Below are 21803 nucleotides of genomic sequence, written 5' to 3' on the forward strand. Positions count from 1 at the left end.
TTCATATATGTACATATATATGTGCAAAGATGAGCCAATGGTTTAAAAATATGTCTGATTTTGAAATTTTAGACCCGATTAAAATATTTTAGTTAGGATCTTTAGCTCAGAGAAACTTCTGGAGGAGAGTGAATTTCAACTGTAAAATGCACACAATTCTTTTCTAGCATTGGAAACGCAGTCCTGCAGCCTTCCCCTCTTGCCCTTCCTCTGTTGCTGCTTCTGTCTGCACCCGCCCCTCTTCCATAAACGCTAGCCCAGGTCCTCCCTTCAAAGCTCTGCTTAGCTGTCATCCCTTCCCAGAAGCTTCCACAGTTCCTTGGTCAGAACAAACGCCTCCCCCTCCCTTAGCCCCTTTGGAGGCCTCATTAGTGGTCCTGCAGCTGAGGGGTGCAGGGTTTACACTCTGTCCTGCTGCACAGAGACTAAGAGCATGTGTGGCCTTCGGAGCCACGCTACCGGGTTCAGGTCCCAGCTCCGCCAAGAGCTTGGGCAAATTCCTTAATCTCCCAAGCTTCTGGTTCTTCATCTGTACCCTGAGGATGATAACTGTACTCTTACCTCGTAGGATTAGGCGGGATAATGAATACGAAGAGCTGAGGATGGTACCTGGCATATAGTGAGTGTTTTGTAAAAGTCAGCTATTACCAGTTTCACGTGCCTGGCATCTCACTAGTCGCTGTCACACAGATCTCTTGTCAGTCTCCACCACCCCGTTTCACATATCTGTCAGAGAGAACTCTTCCAGTACTGATCACGGGTCTTCAATAGCTCCCCAGTGCCTTGAGATCCGTGCTTAAGAGAAGGGGTTCTGGGGCCTATTTGTCTGAGTCCAAATTCCTTACCAGGTATGTGTCTTTGGACAAGCGGCTTAACCTCTCAGTGACTTAAACTGTCTTCATTTGGAAAATGGAGATGTCAGTAACGCCTCACGGGGTTGTCGCGAGGAGGAAATAGGACCATGAATGTAAAACACTAGCCATCTACTTTACAGGTGTTCCAAAACGCTAGCTATCCTTGTCATTAGAGAATGTGCTCGGTAAACACTTGACGGATTGAACTAGATACAGAATCAAAAACAAAAAATGGTTGTAGTTTTGTAGGAAACCCTCGCGGAGTCCTCCCTGATAGAATGGCATCAGATCGGCCCCTCCCTGGCTCCCTCCCTCCCCCTCCATCCTTCTCCTTTTCTTTCTCACATGCGTAGAATCCTAAGATCTGCCTTAAACTTGCTATGCATTATTCACTGGCAATCTGTATTTTCCTTCCTTGGAACAGTGAAAAGGCCTGTGTCATTTATCTCTTAAAGCCGCTTCTCACTGAATGCACATATGTCCCTTAATGGTGACCTTGGATGGAATGGTGTTTGTAGAGGCCCATCTCCAACGAGCCCCGCTTAATGTGAGCTGTGACTTCCCAAGCCTGCTCCTCATTAGCAGTTCCTCCTTATTTCTTCCCGTAGTTCAGATGTAAGATGACGCTGAAGGCACTTTTTACAAAGACTCTACAGAGGTGGCTGCAAAACGGAGCATGTAAGCCCGGTGTGAGGGAAGGAGAGAGCGCCGAGCAGAGGCACCAAAGAGGGAAAACAGACACCGCATTTCCTGGATTCCCTGACGAACGTTTCCTTTTCCCACTTCAGTGTTTCTGAAATCGGAACGGGACTTAAGTCCTTGCATGGATTTTGAGCCGTGTGTCTCCCCGCCTCCCCAAGCTGAAAAGTTGCTATTGAATTGATGGTACATTTTAAAAGTGAGGAAATGTGGCACTTTTGAATGAAAAAAAAAAAAAAAAAAACCCAAACGTTGCCTAAAGATAAGAAAAGCGACATTAACTTTTGAGAAAAATGTAGCAAGCCAGCCTGGCCAGCTCGGAATTGGTACCTTCAGAGCATAAACACCTTGAGTGTGTCCCAACCCCACTGCTGGTGGGGAAGGAACTGCAAGGTATCGCTCCTCTTTCTTCTGACCTGAGAACCGCTATTGTTCTTTGAGCTTCTTTAAAGGCACTGGATTACACTGGGAGTAAAAGAGGTTGTGAAAATATAGTTATTTTCTTATGGTAAATCCAAGTGTCAGTTATTAGATGCTTTGTTAAGTAATCCAACAAGTACTTACTGAGTCGTACTATGGGCCTGGCCCATGTTGCTCACTCTGTGCACACTGTGCAAAGAGACTGTCTGAGCAACGCTTATGAGGCAGGTATTGTAATTCGGCCCCATTTCCCAGCCCCAGAGACTGAGGCTCAGAGAAGAATGACTTCACCCAATTCACACACGTAGGAACTGACCCTGTAGGCACACAGACCCCAGCCTGCCTACCCCAGAACTTCTTTCTGCTCCTTACATTCAACATGGCTTCAACTTGCTTTTGTTTCGTCAAGGAGAAAATCGAGGGGCCCCATGATGTGGTGGCAGAGTCGGGACTAGAATTTGGGCATCTGACTCCCAGCTCAAGGCTCTTTTTATTACTTGTGTCGAAGCTTTTGGGAGTACAAAAAGCCATCAGGAGGGTGGTGGAAAAAATCAGGCAAGGCTCTCCCTAGTGATAGCTTCTTCTTCTTCTTCTTCTTCTTTTTTCATGCTTACTAGATCCAACAAAGCTGCAAGTGCCACTCTGGGTCCCCACCTCCCATGAGGACAATTGGGTAGACGATTCGCAGCCAGGTTTCATCTCTGTGATTTCCCTACAGCTCAAAGATCAACTCATACCAGGGATCACTTGATGGATGCGGAGAAGAAGGGTCTCTTCTCTGTGGAATCCTAGAGAAGGCACGGACTGCTCTCACCTGAGCTTCAGGAAGGATCTCTCTATACCTAGGTCCCTTTCACAATGAAGCGTAATCATTATTGTCCTTTGTCCTCACCCACACCAGTGTGAGAGTAAGTCTTTAATCTGGGAGCCATTAGAATGGCAGAGAGTGAGGTCTCCTGGATTAGCAGCTAGTGGACTGTCTATCCTTTGCTCTCCTGATAATGGAATGAGACAAGGGACTGTACTCTGAAGCTTCTGGGAGAGAATATACAGACTCAGGATGGTGCGTTTTGCATATTCGATGGCAACACAGAGAGAAACCAGTTGGAATGCTCTGGTACCAGGGCTGGGTAGCTCTAGTAGCAGCTTGTTTCTGGTATCATCCTTTTCCAAAGGGGTCTCTTCACCCCCCTGCCTCAGAGTCCCCAAGTGCCCCACCGGGCTTACCTTGCAGCAGTGTATAGAAGGCACCGGAAGCGGACAGGTTGGTGGTTATGGTGACATCGTCCTTGCTGGAGGTCTCTACCTGGACATGCACTGAGCTGTCTGTATCACTTCGGAAACTGCTCACCTGGCCAGTGGGGAAGGTCACATTTGTCAGGCGGCCAAAGCTGTCGTACCTGAAAACCAAGGGTGGCTCTGAGTCACAGAAATACAACAGTGCTATCGCTGGAACCTGGTGTGTTCCACCTTGTGCCACAGTTTTGCACATTCTGCTTTTTTCTCTGGTTAGATACATGGCCGTGTCTCCTACATCCCCTTGCACATAGTTTCCAGGAAGGGACTCACCGGCTGACACCTGACTGCAGGCAGATGACTTACCTCTCTGAGTCTTCCTCTGCCAGTTCCATAAAGTGGAGATGATAGCTCCTGCCATGGCTGCCTCCCAGGATTATGGCAAGGAAGCCTGTAGCTACAAACACACCCATCCATGCGGGGTGACAAGATGGCAGCCATCTGAGGCTGCTGACCCCAGAGTCTTAGAGCCAGGACACATCCAGAGGTGATGGGGTCAAACTTGACGCTTGAATACCCTCTCAAAATCTGGAGAACTGGTTATACAGTCTTTTCCTGAGCAACACAAGAGATGGGGTTTCCTACAAAGCTACAGACCCTGGAGAAAGGGGGTTCTGGATTCAAACCAGGACTCTGCTCCCATATAAGGAGGCTAAACAGGTGAACTCTTGCAACCTCTTCCCATCTAGCTTTCACATCCAGCACCAAATGGCTATGCACATACAGGCAGTTGTCAGGACTCACAGCTTTGCTCTGCTGGGGTCTTTCTGAGGCATCACAATTGAATCTTAATTCCCTTTTCCATCTCTGATAATAATAAAAGAAGTGCCTACCGTTACCGAACACCTACAATGTATAAGGCATAATGCTTTTCATACATCCTTTCACTTAATCCTTGCAACTAGTCTGAAAGGTATAAACGATCTCCTTTTGGAGGAGGTTCAGAAAAGTGGCGTCACTTGCTCAAGGTCACACAGCTAATTAGTATGGTGGAATCAAAATTCAAACTCAGATCTATCTGCTTCCAGGGTCCCACTTGCTTCTCTGCCTTCAACGAGCGTTTCTGTAGCGTCCATTTGCAAACATCTGCTGGGGTGTTCTACTTGCAACAAAGTGGTCGGGAGATGGCAGGGGGTAGTCTGTTAACACTTCAGTTATAATTTTTAATTGCGGGAAGCTGAAGTGTAAAAGGGTAGGATAATAGCCTTTTTGCACCTGTGTGCGAATGGGAAAAATGTTCTTCATCCAGATGTCAGTGTTTCTGACTTCTAGTCATGTTGAAGCTCACACATAGGTTCAGTTGTGTGTCTCCCTAGTGGACTCCCCCCCGCCTTGCTCTCACTATTGTGATGAAGCGGGCCTGGGCCCCAAGGGCTTTAATGTTGATGAAATGACAGGCTCCAGAGTTCAGCTCCATCCTGGCTCTTCCCATGATCCTCCAGCTGCACCTGGCTTCCTGCTGGGGGTCCCCCCCCCCCCCCGCCCCCCGGGTGCTGCAGCTTCTACTGCTTTAGGTGAGAATTGGGAGGTGAGACTAGACAGGCGTTTGCTGAGCAATTTTTTGCCCAAGGTCAGATATAGGTGCTGCATGGATTCTGTCTTCTGCCAACTTTTGTCCTGTGCCTGGTAGTGACCACGGCACTCTTTACGATGAATGCCAACAGTCCCTGGCAGGGACAGTCTGTCACAGACAGAGGTGCTGGTTACAGGAGGTCTTGAACTCTGGGGGAGACTAGATCTCTGTTGCTGAGGCCCGAGGAGGGGGGATGTAAGCCCTTTCCAGGATGGCAAACAGCACAGATGTCTAACACACACCTCAGGCTTGGGCTTAGCCGGGCAAGCTTGTGGGCTGGATCAGTCCTTCGGGCTCTCCTATAGGCACCTTCAGGGCTTTGGAAAACTGTTTCTTGTCACGACTTCTCATTTTCCTTCCTCTGTATGGAGTCAGAGTCTTGTAAGAAAATGTCAGTCTGGCTTTGGGAAGGGTGACCATGTGGCTTAAAACCCTGACTGGAGGGTCACAGGTACATGGACCTAGGGGAGGTGGTATTCTTTTCAACTCTTTATAGCTGCTGGAAATTTGAATAGGAAGGAATTATACACAAATGTTTAGAGTGTTTATCTCTGGGAAGTAGAATTATTGGTGGTATTTTATATCTCAAAGCTCTTAAAATAATGAATGTGGATTATTCTCATAATCAGAAAAGTGCTGTGACAACCCAAATACTGCCATGTACAGAGAGGTCATGAACATGCTATCTTGGGGGAGGGGGCCCTTTTAATTTACTGGCATTTGGGGCAGCTGGGTGGCTTAATTGGTTAAGCATCTGGCTTTGGCTCAGGTTACGATCTCATGGTTTGTGAGTTCGAGCCCCGTGTCAGGCTCTGTGCTGACAGCTTGGAGCACGAAGCCTGCTTCAGATTCTGTCTCCCTCTTTCTCTGCCCCTCCTCCAATTGCACTCTGTCTCTCTCTCTCTCAAAAATAAATAAACATTTAAAAAATTTAAATTACTGACATTTACGGAAGAGTCTCACATATAAGACATCTGCCAACATCAATCTCCAGACCTTTACAGTAAATATTACCAGGGTGGCCCAAATTCCTGAGCTCAAAATCAAGACTCACCCTGCTCCTACCCCCAAACTGCCTCAGCCCTGGTCATTGCAGCTAAGTCTGTGGTGTATAAGTATTCTGAGTCCTGTCAGATCTCAAGTCACCTTAAATTGGCAGAAGACCCATTTCAGTTCAACAGTTTTATGGGATGGATATGCTATTCTAGTCTGGTTCTCTGAACACCTGTTATTCAGGTATGTACTCTTTATAGAGACTACGTACTCAGATTATCTAAGTTCTGATCTAACCAGATAGAAAAGATTTTATCATGTCACGCAACATACTTAAAAAGGGGCTTTAGGGGTGCTTGGGTGTCTTGGTAGGTTAAGTGTCCGACTTTGGCTCAGGTCATGATCTTGTGGTTTGTGAATTCGAGCCCCGTGTCGGGCTCTGTGCTGACAGCTTGGAGCCTGGAGCCTGTTTCGGATTCTGTGTCTCCCTCGCTCTTTGCCCCTCCCCCGCTCATGCTCTGTCTCCTTGTGTCTCAAAAATGAATAAATGTTAAAAAAAATTTTTTAAGGAGTTTTTGAGTCTTACAAATAAGACTTGAAAGGGAGATTATGAAATAGGGGTCACATGTCCCTATAATACTACTTTAGTATGGCCTTGCTCCAATGACACCACAGAAAGCTTTCCCTGGTTTCTCTCTGGTCCCTTCTCCCAGTGATACACTAGCACAGCTGCATCACAGAATGGGTCCCCTGTCCTATAACAGCTCACGTACGAGCTGTCACCTGCTTTGGCCTGGGGATGCTTGAATCAGGACAGGACTGTGGTGTCAGAGAGGCTGGGCATGTTGATTAAACAAATAAATGAATGCACAATTGGATACATGAGGCCCCTTTGCTGCTCTGTGGGAAAGGGGAGACCATGATTCATTTACACACACATCGTCTCCCACAGGACTTGACAGAGGCCTGACACACAGTAGGTACCTGACAAGCATCTGCTGACATGCACAAAGACGGAAACAGCTACTCTCACTAAATGATACTTCAGCAATCTCCGCAGGCATCTCCCCAGAGCTCTGGTCTCCAAGACAGGAAGAGCTTTTGCATGAAGGCAGACAATTGTAATTATTATTGAAGGTAGCCTGTAATACATAATTAAATTGAACTTGAAGAAGATACAATGAAAAGTCTCATGCCTTCAAGATCTGGTTTTCATTTTATACGAGATGGCCGAAAAACAGTAATTTCGACTCCTCACATTTTCCATTAGAGGGACTGAATGTCTTAATTAAATGAACATCAAATAGAACAGCCAATTTATAGAATTTTCTTGTCTCTTATTCATTCATTTCAGTGCCTTCCAGAGCCTGGGAAATGCCAGTGGATCTCCCTGCGGCCTGATCAATACCTGTGATTAGCCCATCAGCACACCGCTGTTTCTGGCTCTGCAGGAAAGAACTGGAGCTGCCTATCTGGGGAACCTCAAACACCTTTGCCCCACGCCCCCTCTGTTGGAACCCTTCTTTTCCTGTTACCGAGCTGCTGACAGAAAGATGGCCAGCGCCACCTGACAAGGTGGGACAGTTTTCCCCACTCTCTGGATTCCAAGTGGCTGTTTCAGACCCTGGTCCTTTGACTGGGTGACTTTGGGACAATGGCTCAGTGCTGTCTGTTCTGGCTTTAAAGAATTGGCCAATTTCTTTCTTTCTAACCAAAAGGAAGGAACATGTTGATATGGGAACACCCTCAGAGTCAGACATTCTAGGCTCTGAATACAGGCTCTACGCTGGCCAGCAATACAAACCTAGAGGGTGGGCACCCAGTTCTGAGTTCCTGTGAACCATCAACCCCCTGTCACAGATGACATGATTTCAGGCAGGATTATAACACAACCTTTGGTAGCCTCTTTTTTCTCCTCTATAAAATGAAGACAGTAACACCTGTCTCAGGAAGATACTGTGAAGTTCAAACAAGGTAACATGCTTGAAATGAAATGCACATTTTTCGACAGGGTCTGCAGGACCCCAGGAGACAGTCTTCCCTGCCATGTAGACTCCCTGATGAGAGAAGGGACTTTGGTTGCTGACGCATCCCAGAACTTAGAGGAGTGCCTGGCACATAGTTGGTGTTCAGTAATGTAAATGAATGTTGACCAAAGGACCTGCTCTTCCCTGCTTCTCTTTCTGATGTCACTTTGAACTCTACTCTTCCATCCTTCCTGTGTTCCACTGTATCTGCTTCTGTTCTCCAAGCGTGCCAAGTTCAAGCCAGGCTCGGGGTGTTCACACTTACTGTTCCTTCTGCGGAGAATGCTCTTCCCTCCAATCCTGGTGTGGCTACTTCCTTTCATTACTCATATTTCAGTTCAAATGGTATCACTTCAGTGAGGCCTTCCTTTGAAACGGATAGGTCCTTCCATGTTGGTCACATTATCTTATTTTATTGTCTTCATTATGTATTATCTTATTTATGTGTTTATTGGTCAGTTATCTGTCTCTTCCTACTAAGCTCTACGAGGACAGGGGCCTTGTAGTCTCATGCCTAGGAGAACATGCAGAATATAAAAGGCACTCAATACTTATTTCTTGAATGAATGAATGAATGAATGAGTAATAAAGGGTAAATATTATTATTGGCTTTTCAAGATGTGGATTGAGAAAAACAAGAATTTCTCCCCTTCTATCTCTCCCCTTCCATATGAGGAAGGGAGAGTTTGCTGATATCCATAGATTGATTACCTTTTAGGTACCGAGCACTATGCTCATAACCATCTTGGAGGTGGGCATTGTTGTTGTCATTTCACAATTGGTGAAGCTGAGGCTCAGGAAGAATAAGTAACTTGCCTAAGATCACACAGCTACTTGAGGAATATAGATTCAAAGTCAAGTCTGTGTGACCTTAAAGTCTGTTCTTTCATCAAGCTTCCCTTAAGTGATGCTGTTTCAGGGAAATATCTTTGTGTTCCTCACTATGTTATAGAAAACACTGCGTTTGGAAATCTCAAGTGGGTCAAGAAGACTGATAGTTTTCTCTTCAAGGTGCTTTGCTTTGATACCACTGCAATTGAGTTTGCAGTGATGCCAACCCCCTGTTCAGGGGGTATGATGGAGATGGCCAGATGATTGGCTTTTCATTATTTTTTTCCACTGACTTTTCTTCACTCCATTTTCCCAGAGCATCTTTGGAGAATGGGGAAAGAAAACACATAAAAAATTCATATAGTTGCTGTGAACTTGGCTCTCAGAAGAGGACCGCTAAAGGGTATCTTCACACACAATGCAAGGCTTTCTTCTTCACACTCAATATTTCACATCTCAAGCCACATACTATGTTGCAGCTGGTGAGGAAAATGCCAAATTGCTTCTCTGATACTAACTTTTGCTGACTTGGATTTTTTAGTTGGAAAATAAAGATTTGATTTTTAGGAGTTTCATCGATGATTGTTTCAAATGCCACCATTGTCAATCAGAGGAATTGGATGCCAAATCCTTTGTGAATAGTTAGAATTAACAGCCCGTGCACACCAATAGTCCCCTTGGCCTCAGGTCACTATAATAGATGGCATTGCTACATCATTATCTTCTTCAAAACTGTACCAGAGCCAGGGTACTTTTGGGATTCTGCAATTAAAACTTATACTTGCTGCTGATTTCCTATGGAATTAAGTTCCACCAATGCATTGCAGCCTTTAGGATTTCTAACATCTGGTACGCCCTACCCATGGTAGGTCTTATCTCTTACTGATGTTTTACCTGAAGCAGTGCATCTGTTGGAAAGGATTCAGGGAGATCTGTGATTGAATCCTGGCTCTGCCACTTGGGTGTATAGTGTCACAGAGCCAGTCGAGGCCTGTGCTGGTTATACTCTCCCCACTCATATCCATTCTCTGCTTTCCTCTGTGCCCAGAGGAGCTGACTACATTGCTGCCCACCTCAACCCTCTGGCTTTCTGTCTGGTTTCTGGTTGGATTCAGTCAACGATAAGCACTGGCAAGAGACTGGATGTTAAGAGGGGTCTTCCTTATTCTTTATCTACTTCAGAGCCATAGTTCTGATAGCGGCTTCGTCTGTCCATGATTATAATTTTTATGCAAGAGCTTCTTATTCACATTATATAGCTCCCCCTGGGCTTCACTAACAATATCCTATTCTTGCTCTGCCTTGCCTTAAGCTTCAGGGTTGATCATGGTTGTTCACTGTTTTTAGTGCCTGGGTGCCTCCCCCCCCCCACCGGCCCCCGCATTTCTGTCTTCTCACTTGCATGGTTTTTGATGAGAAGTCTGCTGTAATTCTTATCCTTGTTCCTCTATATAAAACACCTCCCTCTCCATCTGCTTTTAAGATTTTCTTTCTTTTTTTTTTTTTTTTGTATTTTGAGTATATGCCTAAGATATGTGTGTGTGTGTGTGTGTGTGTGTGTGTGTGTGTGTGTGTGTGAGTGAACTTTGCTTGGTATTTTCTGAGCTTCTGAGGCCTGTGGTTTGGTATCTATAATTACTTATGGATAATTCTTGACCATTATTTCTCCAAATATTTCTTCTGCCTTGCTCTTTTTCTCTTCTCCCCAAATTTCAATTGTAGGTGGTTCCTGACTTATGATGGTTTGAGTTGTGATTTTTTACTTTGTTTTTTATTAAATTAAAAAATATTTTTATTTTTGAGAGAGAGAGACAGAGTGTGAGCTGGGGAGGGGCAGAGAGAGAGAGGGAGACAAAGAATCCAAAGCAGGCTCGAGGCTCCGAGCTGTTAGCACAGAGCCCAACAGAGGGCTTGAACTCATGAGCCATGAGATGATGACCTGTGCTGAAGACAGACTCTTAACTGACTGAGACACTCAGGCACCCCCATTTTTTGACTTTATGATGGTTCAAAAGTGATATAAACTCAGGAGAAACTGTACTTCAAATTATGAATTTTGATCTCCCAGGCTAATGATATGACACTCTCTCGTGATGCTGGGCAGCAGTGAGCCACGGCTCCCAATCAGCCACCTGAATCATGAGGGTAAACAAACCCATACATTGACAACCCTTCTGCACCCAACAACCATCCTGTTTTTCACTTTCAGTACAGTATGTAATAAATTACATGAGATATTCAACACTTTACTATAAAATAGACTTTGTATTAGATGCTTTTGCCCAATTGTAGATTATTGGAAATGTTCTGAGCACATCTAAGGTAGGCTAGGCTAAGCTATAATGTTTGATAGGTTAGGTGTATTAAATGCATTGACTTCGAATATTTTCAACTTACGGTAGGTTTGTCAGGAAGTGATCCCATTGTAAGTCGAGGAAGATCTCTATATGCACATTAGACAAGCTGATATTGCCTCCTAGCTTTTGGATGCCTGGGTTCTGTATCTTTTTATTTTTCCACTATTTTTTTCTCTTTGTATTTCAGTTTGGGTAGTTTTCATTGACCCATTTTCTTTCTTCAGCTATGTCTATCGACTGATAAGCCCATCAAAGGCATTCTTCAGGGCGCCTGGGTGGCTCAGTCGTTTGAGGGTCTGACTTCAGCTCAGGTCATGATCACATGGTTTGTGGGTTCGAACTCTGTGTCGGGCTCTGTGCTGACAGCTCAGAGCATGGAGCCTGTTTCAGATTCTGTGTCTCCCTCTCTCTCTGCCCCTTCCCCACTTGTGCTCTGTCTCTCTCTGTCTCAAAATAAATAAAACCAAAAAAAATTTAAGAAAAGGCATTTTTCATCTCTGTAACTTATTTTCATTTCTAGATTTCCATTTGATTTTTTCTTATCGTTTCCATTTCTCTGCTGAAAATATCCATCTGATCTTTCATAGTACTCACCTTTTCCATTAGATCTTTTAACAGAATTACTGTTATTTTAAATTCCCTGAAAGACAGCTTCAACATCTGTGTCATGTCTAAGTGTAGTTCCTTTGATTCCTTTGTCTCTTGGGAGTGTGTTGCTTTTTCTAGCCTTTTTGTACATTCAATTGAAAGTGTGACATCTTGTGGAGCACACTAGAAAATGAGGTAACAAGTTTTACGCCTGGAAATGGGTAGGAGCTTCCTTCTCTTAGGACTCTAGTGAAGGGGTTTGAGTTAATTTAGTTAGGATTTGGGTTGAGGTTTGATGTTTCTCTGGCTAACCTTAGTACAATATAGGCTTTAAGTTCCTCTAGTGATACCTTGTGTTTAGGGAGCGAACCTTGTTTGTTGGATGACTTTTTTTTCTCAGGGTCAAATACATCTTAAGCATTAGGTCCCCTGAGGGTCTCTTTCCAGGCCCTTATCCCTCTCTTACCTCATTCACAGTACTATTCTGCTTTCCATTATTGTGTTTAGCTTTTTAGCTAAACCGGGGGTGGGGGGGTGGTGAGCGTGAGAGTTCTCTCTTGTTCTGAGTAAGCCTCAGTCTTTTTTTTTTTTAATATTTAAAAAAAATATTCTTATTTATTTCTAGGGGGGGGAGAGAGAGGGAGAGAGAGAGAGAGACAGTGTGAGCAGGGGAGGGTCAGAGAGAGAGGGAGACACAGACTCTGAAATAGGCTCCAGGCTCTGAGCTGGCAGTCAGCACAGAGCCCGACACGGGGCTCGAACCCACGAACCGCGAGATCATGACCTAAGCGAAAGTCGGACGCTTAACCGACTAAGCCACCCAGGCGCCCCTGAGTAAGCCTCAGTCTTATGTAACCATGTGTCCCTGAGTCTCAAGAGTGTAGCCTCTTCAGTGCGTGCTCCTGCCCCTCTTCAGGCTGCAATTCTGGACCCACTGCATATCCCTCTCCCCTCCTGACAGAAGTTAAAAACTTTTTCCTTCCTTTATTCAGCAGCAGTGGGTCTCTACCTGCGCCTATGAAGGACAGTGGTAGTTGTTCTTCTCTCCACAGATTAAGGCTTTTGTTCCATATGGGAAATAAGGTGAGTCGGGTCTGGGAACAGAAGGCGGACCTTCCCAAGTCTGCCACAGCAGACTTACATCTTTCTCTACTCTTTTCTTAGAGTTACCGGGTCAGGCTCTGGAGAGAACTTACAGGGAGGATGTGGACTCTCACCCATTTTCCGCAGCCGCTAAGGGCTGCAAGCTCACTTGCCAGTTTACACTTAGTCTTCATCAATTCACCAAGCACCCTACCTGAACTCTTTTGACCAGCTGCATTTACCCCAGGTAAGCCAGTGCGCACATCTCGGTTTTCTCTTCAGGAGTCTCTCCCCTCAGATTTGGTGAGGAGGTTGCCCTGTGACCTTAGAGAAGTTTAAGAAAAACTCATGAATTTGCCATTTGTCTGACCTATTCTTATTGTAAGTTCGGGAATGATGCACTTTCTAGCTCTTACATCCTCCAGAGAAACCCCAAAGCCAAGTGTCATTACTTGAACCACTGAGTTGAATTCTATGTCCTGCTGGGTGCGCTGATGATGCAGGAGCTGGGGTTTAATACTCTTCTCACTGCAGCCTAGTTTCCTCCCTTCTTTATTTCCCTTCTCTGTATTCACATTTCATTCATATAATATTTACTGAGCACCTACTAGGTGGCAAGCCCTAAGCTGGATACAGAGATAAATTAGTATTTAGTGCGAGCATAACTACGACAGAAGCTGTCACAGGGCACCATGGGATACTAGAGCCACTTACTCCTGTTAAACTTAGGGAAGCTGGCTGCTCATGCCCACCCAGCAAGAGTTTGGAATCTGCCTCGTGCTCATGAGGCCATTCTCTTAGCCACCAAATGCCATCTGGCCAGGAGCCCAAATCTGAAATTAATGACACCGTACACTGAAGACGAGGATTGCATTACAGAGTTCTTTGAGGTTTTCTGCCAGCAGACCTGTGGGCTGACGAGAGGAAAGGAACCTTCATCCCCCAGAACTGTGAACTCCTAAGTTGCTCTGAAATCTGTTATGTTTATGATAGATGCATTATTTCATCTGTTGAAAGGATCAATAAAGCCAACTTAAAGCTTGTTTCAGTAATAGCCTGTGCTACAGGCAAGCCTGGGTTGACTTTTTTTTTTTTTTTTTTTTTTTTTTTTTTAATATTAGAGCATTTGGGTTGGAATCTACTACACTGCTTCATGGAGCTGACGGCAGAAAATTCACTAGAGCAATGGTGCATTGGCAAAATCTGTCAAAAGGTGTGTTAGGAAACACCACAATAATGATACTACTGCATCCTTACTTCTTGAGTGCTTCACGGTTTACAAGTATTTTTCACCTGTAGTGTTTATTTAGTTTTTTGATCACAATGATGGCCCCAAAATGGGGTAAGGGAGGCATGATTTCTGTCCGGTTGAAACCTAGGTCTAGAAACCGGCCAGCCAGCCCCTGAGTCACAGGGCTAATGTGCAGTGAAAGTAGCTACCTGGCACCCTGGCTTTGTTCACAATCTGAGCGGAACCATTTTTTCCTGACCCACTCTGCATCCCTGTTTTCAGCCCATTTTGGATACGCTTATGGACCTGACCCCTTTCCTAGTTCTTACCTTGATCTTTCAGACTTGACCCTTGATTCTGCTCCTCTGGTATGATTTCTAATTCCTACCTACTTTAACTACCACTCTTGTTTGCTCCCTTGACCAGTTTACTTGCTGCCATTCCCGGGTAATACCTTTCATGCCCAAATAATATTTCTGCAATTACTGGTACATCTACTTGTATTGCTTGAAGTGATGATGATGAAGACGATGATGATGACAGCAGCAGCAGCTCTTAGTTGATTACTTATGGTGAGTAAGACATTGAATTTTCCATATTTTATCACATTGAAGTTTTGAACCTCAGACCATCCCTGTGAAATAGTACTATTTTTATCCCTACTGTACGTACAGATAAGTCACAAAGAACTTAAGTGAACCTACTCAGTGTAGATGAAAGAACATGGATTTGTGTGCTGGCTCTGCTATGTACTCACTGTGTAATTTTAGACTGCTCCCTAATCTCGCTGTGTTCCTAATCCCTCAGTTTGTTCATCTGTGAAAACATGTGGATGATTAATTTCTCTGGTGTGAGGTTGCTGTGAGGATGAAATTGGAAAGATCCTGGCACACAGTAGGGATGTCAAGATGTTTCTCTTTTAATTTTAGGGCTTTTATCTTCAATTCACAGGGGATTCCTTGGAATTCCAAATGCCATTTTATAAAAAGTGATTATACTACCTTTTTCTTCTGCATAAAGAAACTATGGCTACATATTTCATCTAGGAAGACAGGGAGCAGGGAATGGGATCTTTTCTGGTGGAGGTGTAGGAAATGGTTTTAGATTTCAGGTTGGGTGGAGATTAACGGTTGCAGTGATGTGTAAGCATTCAGTCTGGGATCTAAAGGAGTGACCTCAGGAACTGAGTGCTCCAACTTGCTCTGACAAAGCAACTCCTTTATGGGATAAATACTGTATAAGAGACTTCCATTGGGCAATGGGGGGGAAATTGAATTATTTAGTGTATTTCCATTTCAATGAGTTAATCAAGATAATTGCTGTTTTCCTGGAACTTTGTCTTTCTTTGTAATTAACAAGGCCCGGGTTTGGAGACAGGAATTTAGCCAGTGAACTTTGTACAAATTGCTGTGACATTTTTTTTGGTGCAAATTGTATTGAAAAATCTATTATAAATCCTTTTCCTCTGGATTCTAGGACTGTGAGCAACTGATGCTTGAACAAGCTTGAGAAAAATTTACAGTTCAAGGGTTTAAGCTCATTTGGGATTAACAAACTCAGCAGGGGCCAGCAGGGCAGGGCTGAAAGCGCAGGAGCCCTGGCATCAGACAGACCCGTGTTCTGCCACATTCTCACTGTGTAACGTCAGCCTCTCTGAGCCTCAGTTTCTGCTTCTATAAAACAGATACTATTGTTCATTTTCCAGAGCTGTTATGAGGATTAAGTGCAATAATGTGGTTTCTAGCTCATATCTGGTGCTACTTAGATTTTTAAAAAGCTTCTCACAACCCCCCCTCCCCTACCCCAGGCCCAAGGTCTTAGCTTGTAGCAAAAGGAGAAGATACAAAGTCCTTTCATTAAAAAAGCTCAGAGAGGAAGACCTCAGATACATATGTATTTGATTTGGCTAGGAATGGAATAAGCTGAACTTCTGCTTATCTGGCCACACCACTTAAGAAGCCCTACACTGGATGACGGGAAGGGAAGTGAGCCCCCAGAGGTGGGCGCCACAGGATAACAACTAGTGATGCAATAGCGCCACTCTGAGGGGGCAGGCAGTAAAATTATACCAAGAGACATAGGAGCTGATCAAAGAACAGTTTACAATCACTTTGGGCAGGGGCAAAGGTTTCTGGCCTCACTTTCTGCGTAATATGCAATTGTGGTTGTTCCTCATTAAGGATCTTGACTCATAAAGAGAAAGGTTTCATTATGTTCATATAATGGGTTTGAGAAGGGAGGCATGGAAAGCATTTGTTAAGTTCCACCCCAAATGGTTAAAATGAAAAAAATATTTTTTTGAAACTTGAAGATGTGAGCTTCGATTATGTGGAAAAATCATCTACATGGAACTGTTTTTTCTCCCATTGTCATTACTTCTGGACAGTGATCATACAAAGAAGCTAGCACGCTGTGGTTTTCATCTACATTACTTCCCTGTGGTGTGTTGGGCAAGTACTTCCCATTGTACAGATGTGGCAACTGAGGCCTAGAGAGATGCAAGCCCAAAGTCCATGCCTTCTAAGGTCAAAGTTCACGCCTTTTCCACTACATCATGTTACTGTCTAGGAGCAATCGTCTGGAATATGAACATGCAGAACATATTGTACGTAATGGTTTGCATCCCAAATTTTGAGTCAAGATGAAATATATCTCCAAATTTTCATTTCATCAACTCACCTCTAATCGTACAATACATCTCCTGAAACAAAACCGTCAAATGGCCTTATTGTGATACTTACTCATAAAATGTTGTCCATCCATTTTCATTGCTTTTGGTTGCCAGAAGGCCAGAGTTGCCATGGTACGTCATCATGGCCAACTCATGCCCTTGCGTGGTCACACTCTTGAGTGCACTGTTGGTGCCCATGGTCACCCAGTACACCTGGCCATCTGGGACCACCAGCCAGAGGGGCATCCCGGTAGAGTCTCGGCGGACGTTCACCATGTTGCCATTGTTGTCGGTGATGAGTGTGACATCGCCATCCCCAGTGTAGGTAAAGTTGTACAGGTAGTCTCCTGTGGGCAGACTCTGGGTGTACAGATGCTTTCCACTGGTATCAAACAGGTAGAGCTCCTGGTCAATTGGTGAGGATAGCTCATACATGTTCTGGGTGTTGAGGAATGGCTTGTTCTTTCTGATAAACCGAATTCGGATATTCCCCAGGTCAGCCACGTAGAGTTCCCCGTCGGCACACACAGCCAAGGAAGATGGGGTATTCAGCTTTGCATCCTTGGCGTAGCCATCATCTCCAGAGAAACAGTCACAGTTGGCATCATTTTTACAATCACAGCCACTGGGGGCCCCGGCAACCAGTGAGATCTCTCCACTAGTGGTGACCTGCCTGATGCGGTTGGTCTTCTTCTCATCAGTCTCTGCAATGTACAGGACCCCGTTGTGAGAGACGGCCAAGGCCGTGGCGGACTCCAGGGTCGCGTGGATGGCCACCTTGCTCAGCAGGAAGTGGTCGATGCCGGGGACCTGGCAGTGCATGGGCCTCCCAGCGACAATGCGCACCTGGTGGTTTTCAGAGATTTGCAGGACCACGTTGTTGTCAAGGACGTAGAGAGAGTTGTCCATTGGGTTGATGGCTAAGTCTGTGGGCCACTCCAGGCGAACCTGACAATGGAGATACCGATACTCAGACGCCTGGCAGGGTGCTCACCACTAATCGTCCCACAACCCGTATAGCTCGTCATAATGTCCCAAGTACCTTCACACGCAGTCCTGCCTGATCCCACAGTGGCTTGTCATCAACAACGGATGTCAGCCCCTTGATATGAGTGAAACCATGCAAGAGCTGCCCCCAAGACACCTGATGGTCTCCATAAGACTCACAAAATATGAAGAAGGGAAGACAAAGTGGTGGGGGAGGGAAGAAACATAAAAAGTAAACAAGAGCCAGACAGGCCTCGGTTCGGATCCTAGCCTCACCATTATGACCTTTGGCAAATGACTTTCCATCTCTGAGCCTCAATATTCACATCTGTAAAATGGGACCGACACTGCTGCAGAGTGCTCAACCCACCATAAGTGCTCAGATAATGACAGCTAATGTCATGGAGGTGGGAGAAGAAGGCAGATGGGGTCTGGAGGCTGAAGCAGGACTTGTTCAGATGTCTCAGAGAGCTTCTATGTGAACTGCTAAAATGATACCTGTATGAAAGATGATATCTCGACCCATTAAACTCATGGATTGCCATGAATATCCGAATTCGGTTTATCAGGAAGAACAAGCCTTCCCTTGATATGCAGAACTGACATCGCCCGGGGGCTGGTCGGAAATGTAGAAGGGCAGGTCTCACCAAACCTACTGAATCAGAATCTGCATTTAAATAAAATCCCTGGATAACTCATGTGCACACTGAAGTTTGTGAATCCCAGCTCTAGAAAATGGTTTCTATACAAATCAAAACTGCCATGAGATATCACCTCACGCCTATCAGAATGGCTCAAATGAACAAATCTGGCAACAACAGATGTTGGCAAGGATGCGGAGAAAGGGCATCTCTTTTGCACTCCTGGTGGGAATACAAACTGGGGCGGCCACTCTGGAAAACAGTACAGAGGTTCCTCAAAAAATTAGAAACAGAACCACCCTACGACCCAGGAATTGCACAACTAGGTATTTACCCAAAGGATACAAAAATGCTGATTCGAAGGGGCACGTGCACTCTAGTGTTTACAGCAGGACTATCAACAATAGCCGAAGTATGGGAAGAGCCCAGGTGTCCATCGACTGACAAATGGATAAAGAAGGTGTGGTATAAATATATAATGGAGTATTACTCAGCAATCAAAAAAAGGATGAAAGCTTGCCATATGCAACAATGTGGATGAAGCTAGAGGGTATTATGCTAAGTGAAATTAGTCAGAGAGAGACACATATCATATGATTTCACTCATATGCGAAATTCAAGAAACAAAACAGATGAACATAGGAGAAGGGAAGGGAAGCAAAGATAAGATAAAAACAGAGAGGGAGACAAACCACTAGAGACTCTTATGTTCTCTTACAGACAACAAACTGAGGGTTGCTGGTGGAGTGCTGGGTGGGGGGATGGGCTAAATGGGTGATGGGCATTGAGGAGGCCACTTGTTGGGATGAGTACTGGGTGTTATATGTAAGTGATGAATCACTAAACTTTATTCCTGAAATCATTATTATTCTATACGTTAACTAACTTGGATTTAAATTTTTAAAAAGCAAAGAAAAAAAAGAAAGTTAAAACGAAAATGGTTTCGAGTACCCCAGAGAACGAGTCCTCCCAGAGGAGATTAAGGAAGGTAGTGATGGGAATGAGGTTCAGAGGTCCTGGGGCCCACGCCCGAGCCTCCTCGGAGCCGGGCTGGGAAGCTGGCCGAGACAATGGTGAGCTTGCAGGTGGCCAAGCACAGGACTGCAGCTGGCAAGTGTGAGGTGAAGGATGCTTTGCTGGTGGCCAAGGAGGAGGCTGGACGGTGGGACACAGCACACTGGGAGGTGCTGGAACTACAGGAAGCCGTTTGCCACCTGTGTCCCCAGGAGGTCATCCAGCCACACGGAACATGGGCCGGAAGCATTGCGTCCCTCTGATTTGCTTACTCCACCCCTGGGGACTCACCACCTTTGGTTCCTGAGACCCCTACAGACAAACCGTCGACACTATGTCCAACATGGGGCTTATTTAAACACCCATGTTACTTTAGGGAAGAAATTTCTCTCCCAGGAATTTACTCTTATAGACCCTTGTTTACAAGGGTGTACACCTCAGCAATGTTTAACAATGGTGAAAAACTGGGGTGCTTGGGTGGCTCATTCGGTTGAGCATCCAACTATGGCTCAGATCATGATCTTGTCGGTGAGTTTCAAGACCCGTGTCGGGCTCTGTGCTGACAGCTCAGGGCCTGGAACCTTCAGATTCCGTGTCTTCCTCTCTCTCTGTCTCTCCTCTGCTTGTGCTCTGTCTCTCTCAAAAATAAATAAACATAAAAAAATAATGGTGAAAAACTGTAACCACCTCAAGTGCCCAACAAGAGGGAATTCACTAAATCAACGATGGTATTTAGTTCGCCCAGGAGTTAGAATACTCTGCGTAGCCCTTAAAAGTGATGTTATAGATGGATATTTAATGACATGGGGAAATGTTTGCTATGTACTAGTTGAAAAGAGTAGGTTACAGAATTGTAAGCACAGTGTGATCCCAATTGGGGGAAAACGTAACAATAAATTAGATAGATTTCGGATAGAGGGGAGATGAAGAACTTGAGGGATGAAAACCAAAATGCTAATGGTACTCGGATGAGGGGTAATTTTAACGTTCTTCTTTGTACTTATTAACTTTTTATACTTTCTACAATGTCCGTGTGGTAGTTAACTAATACAGAGAAAAACTCCAGTAAACGACACACCTATGAGATATGGCCACCTCCATCTGACCCTTTGGCTCAGGGCCATCCTCGGGCTCTGCTTTCTAGTCTTTTTGTTTCCTCACTGGGAGCCTGGGCCCCTCTGCCCCCTCAGAGCCAGGGAGCCTGAGGCATGCCAGAGCCACTGGCTGGCAGAGCCACTGCTTTCACACTTCCCAGAGCTCTCTGGAGCACAGCATCACGGCAGCCCTTGGGTGCATCGGAGCAGTTTACTCTAATGCGACAGCGGAATTTTCAATTTCCTAAAACCCATTTCTTGTCAACACTGGCTGCTAAATATTTTATGCCTTCTGGTCCTCTGGCACCTTGGGGACCTGCTGGCCCAGACCTTTCTGCCAGTCATTATGACAAAAAGATGGCTCGATGGGTGGGTGGGGAGGGGGAAGGGGGAGAGGAAAGAGGGGAAGGAAGGAAGAGAAAGTGCTTTCCTGTTCTCTCCTTCCTGTCCTGTGCACAGAGGCACCTGGAAAAGAAGGAACAGTGGTCTTAGAGTCTGTCTTGGCTCTGTCACGGAGCCTCTGTGATGGCTCTGAAGCAGACCAGATATACAAGCTTCTCTGATTTCCCCTCCTGTTAGGAATAAGGGTGCTAAGGCTTAATATCCCATTGCTAAAATGGAGAAACTAGACTTTAGAATTGCTGTGGTCCCTCTAGCTCCCATGTTCTGTGGTCCTGAGAGGGGAGGGAGCCCCCTCTCTCCTGTCCTCCAGAACATTCTGTGCCTTTATCAAAGCACTCTGAGATGACTGCCTTATGGCAGAGTTATTTGTTCTCAAAAACAGGATTGCCAGATGGATGAATGACTACATGACTGGTAAATGGCACAGAGAGAGCGAGGGATTCGGGGCCAGCACTTCTCACCTCTTATCTCAGTTCCACAATTAGTACAGGTGCGTGCTACTTAAACACTTTGAACTTCTTTCCTCGTATGCAAATGGAGGTAATAAATATTACATAGAGTAATTGTGAGGATCAACAAGACAATGTACAAGGAATTGCTTTGTAAGTTATAAAAGGAATGAATACTTACAGCCTATTACTAGCTGCCAAGCACTGTGCTAAGCAATTTATGTACAGGATCTCATTAAAAAATTCATTTCCACATCCCTGATGGAAACTAGCATAGCGCTCTGCACTTACGACTGCATTTTTTTTCCCACCGAGCCTCAGTTTTCTTATCTGTAAAACGGGTAGATAACATCACCTCTTGGGATTACTATGACAGCTAGATAAGAAAAATGAAGCCCTACTCATCTCTGTATTCTCCTTTCTAACAGTGCTTGGCACATGGTAAATTCTCAAGAAGCCTTTTGAACCTGATGGACAATCATCCCTACAGCCTGCTGAGCAGGGAATGAATCCCATCTTTTGAATAAGTTGCAACATCTTCTGTTCTTTCTCTTCTCCATTCCTCTCTCTAGTTTCTCCTTGGGCCTGGGCCT

General features: G+C 45.1%; 1 protein-coding gene across 1 annotated transcript in view; it reads right to left on the reverse strand.

Moving 5' to 3' along the window:
* Positions 1 to 21803, reverse strand: part of TENM4 (teneurin transmembrane protein 4) — a 387326-nt gene that overhangs the window by 22790 nt on the left and 342733 nt on the right. The window contains exons 27-28 of the mRNA XM_039228710.1: positions 16694 to 17571; positions 3201 to 3373 (exon numbers count right to left, since the gene is read on the reverse strand). Coding sequence (XP_039084641.1) covers positions 3201 to 3373; positions 16694 to 17571 — 1051 coding nt within the window. The remainder of the gene's footprint in view (positions 1 to 3200; positions 3374 to 16693; positions 17572 to 21803) is intronic.

This window comes from Hyaena hyaena, unplaced genomic scaffold (genome assembly GCF_003009895.1).
Source record: "Hyaena hyaena isolate Hyena2069 unplaced genomic scaffold, ASM300989v1 scaffold_34, whole genome shotgun sequence".
NCBI classification, from domain to species: Eukaryota; Metazoa; Chordata; class Mammalia; order Carnivora; family Hyaenidae; genus Hyaena; species Hyaena hyaena.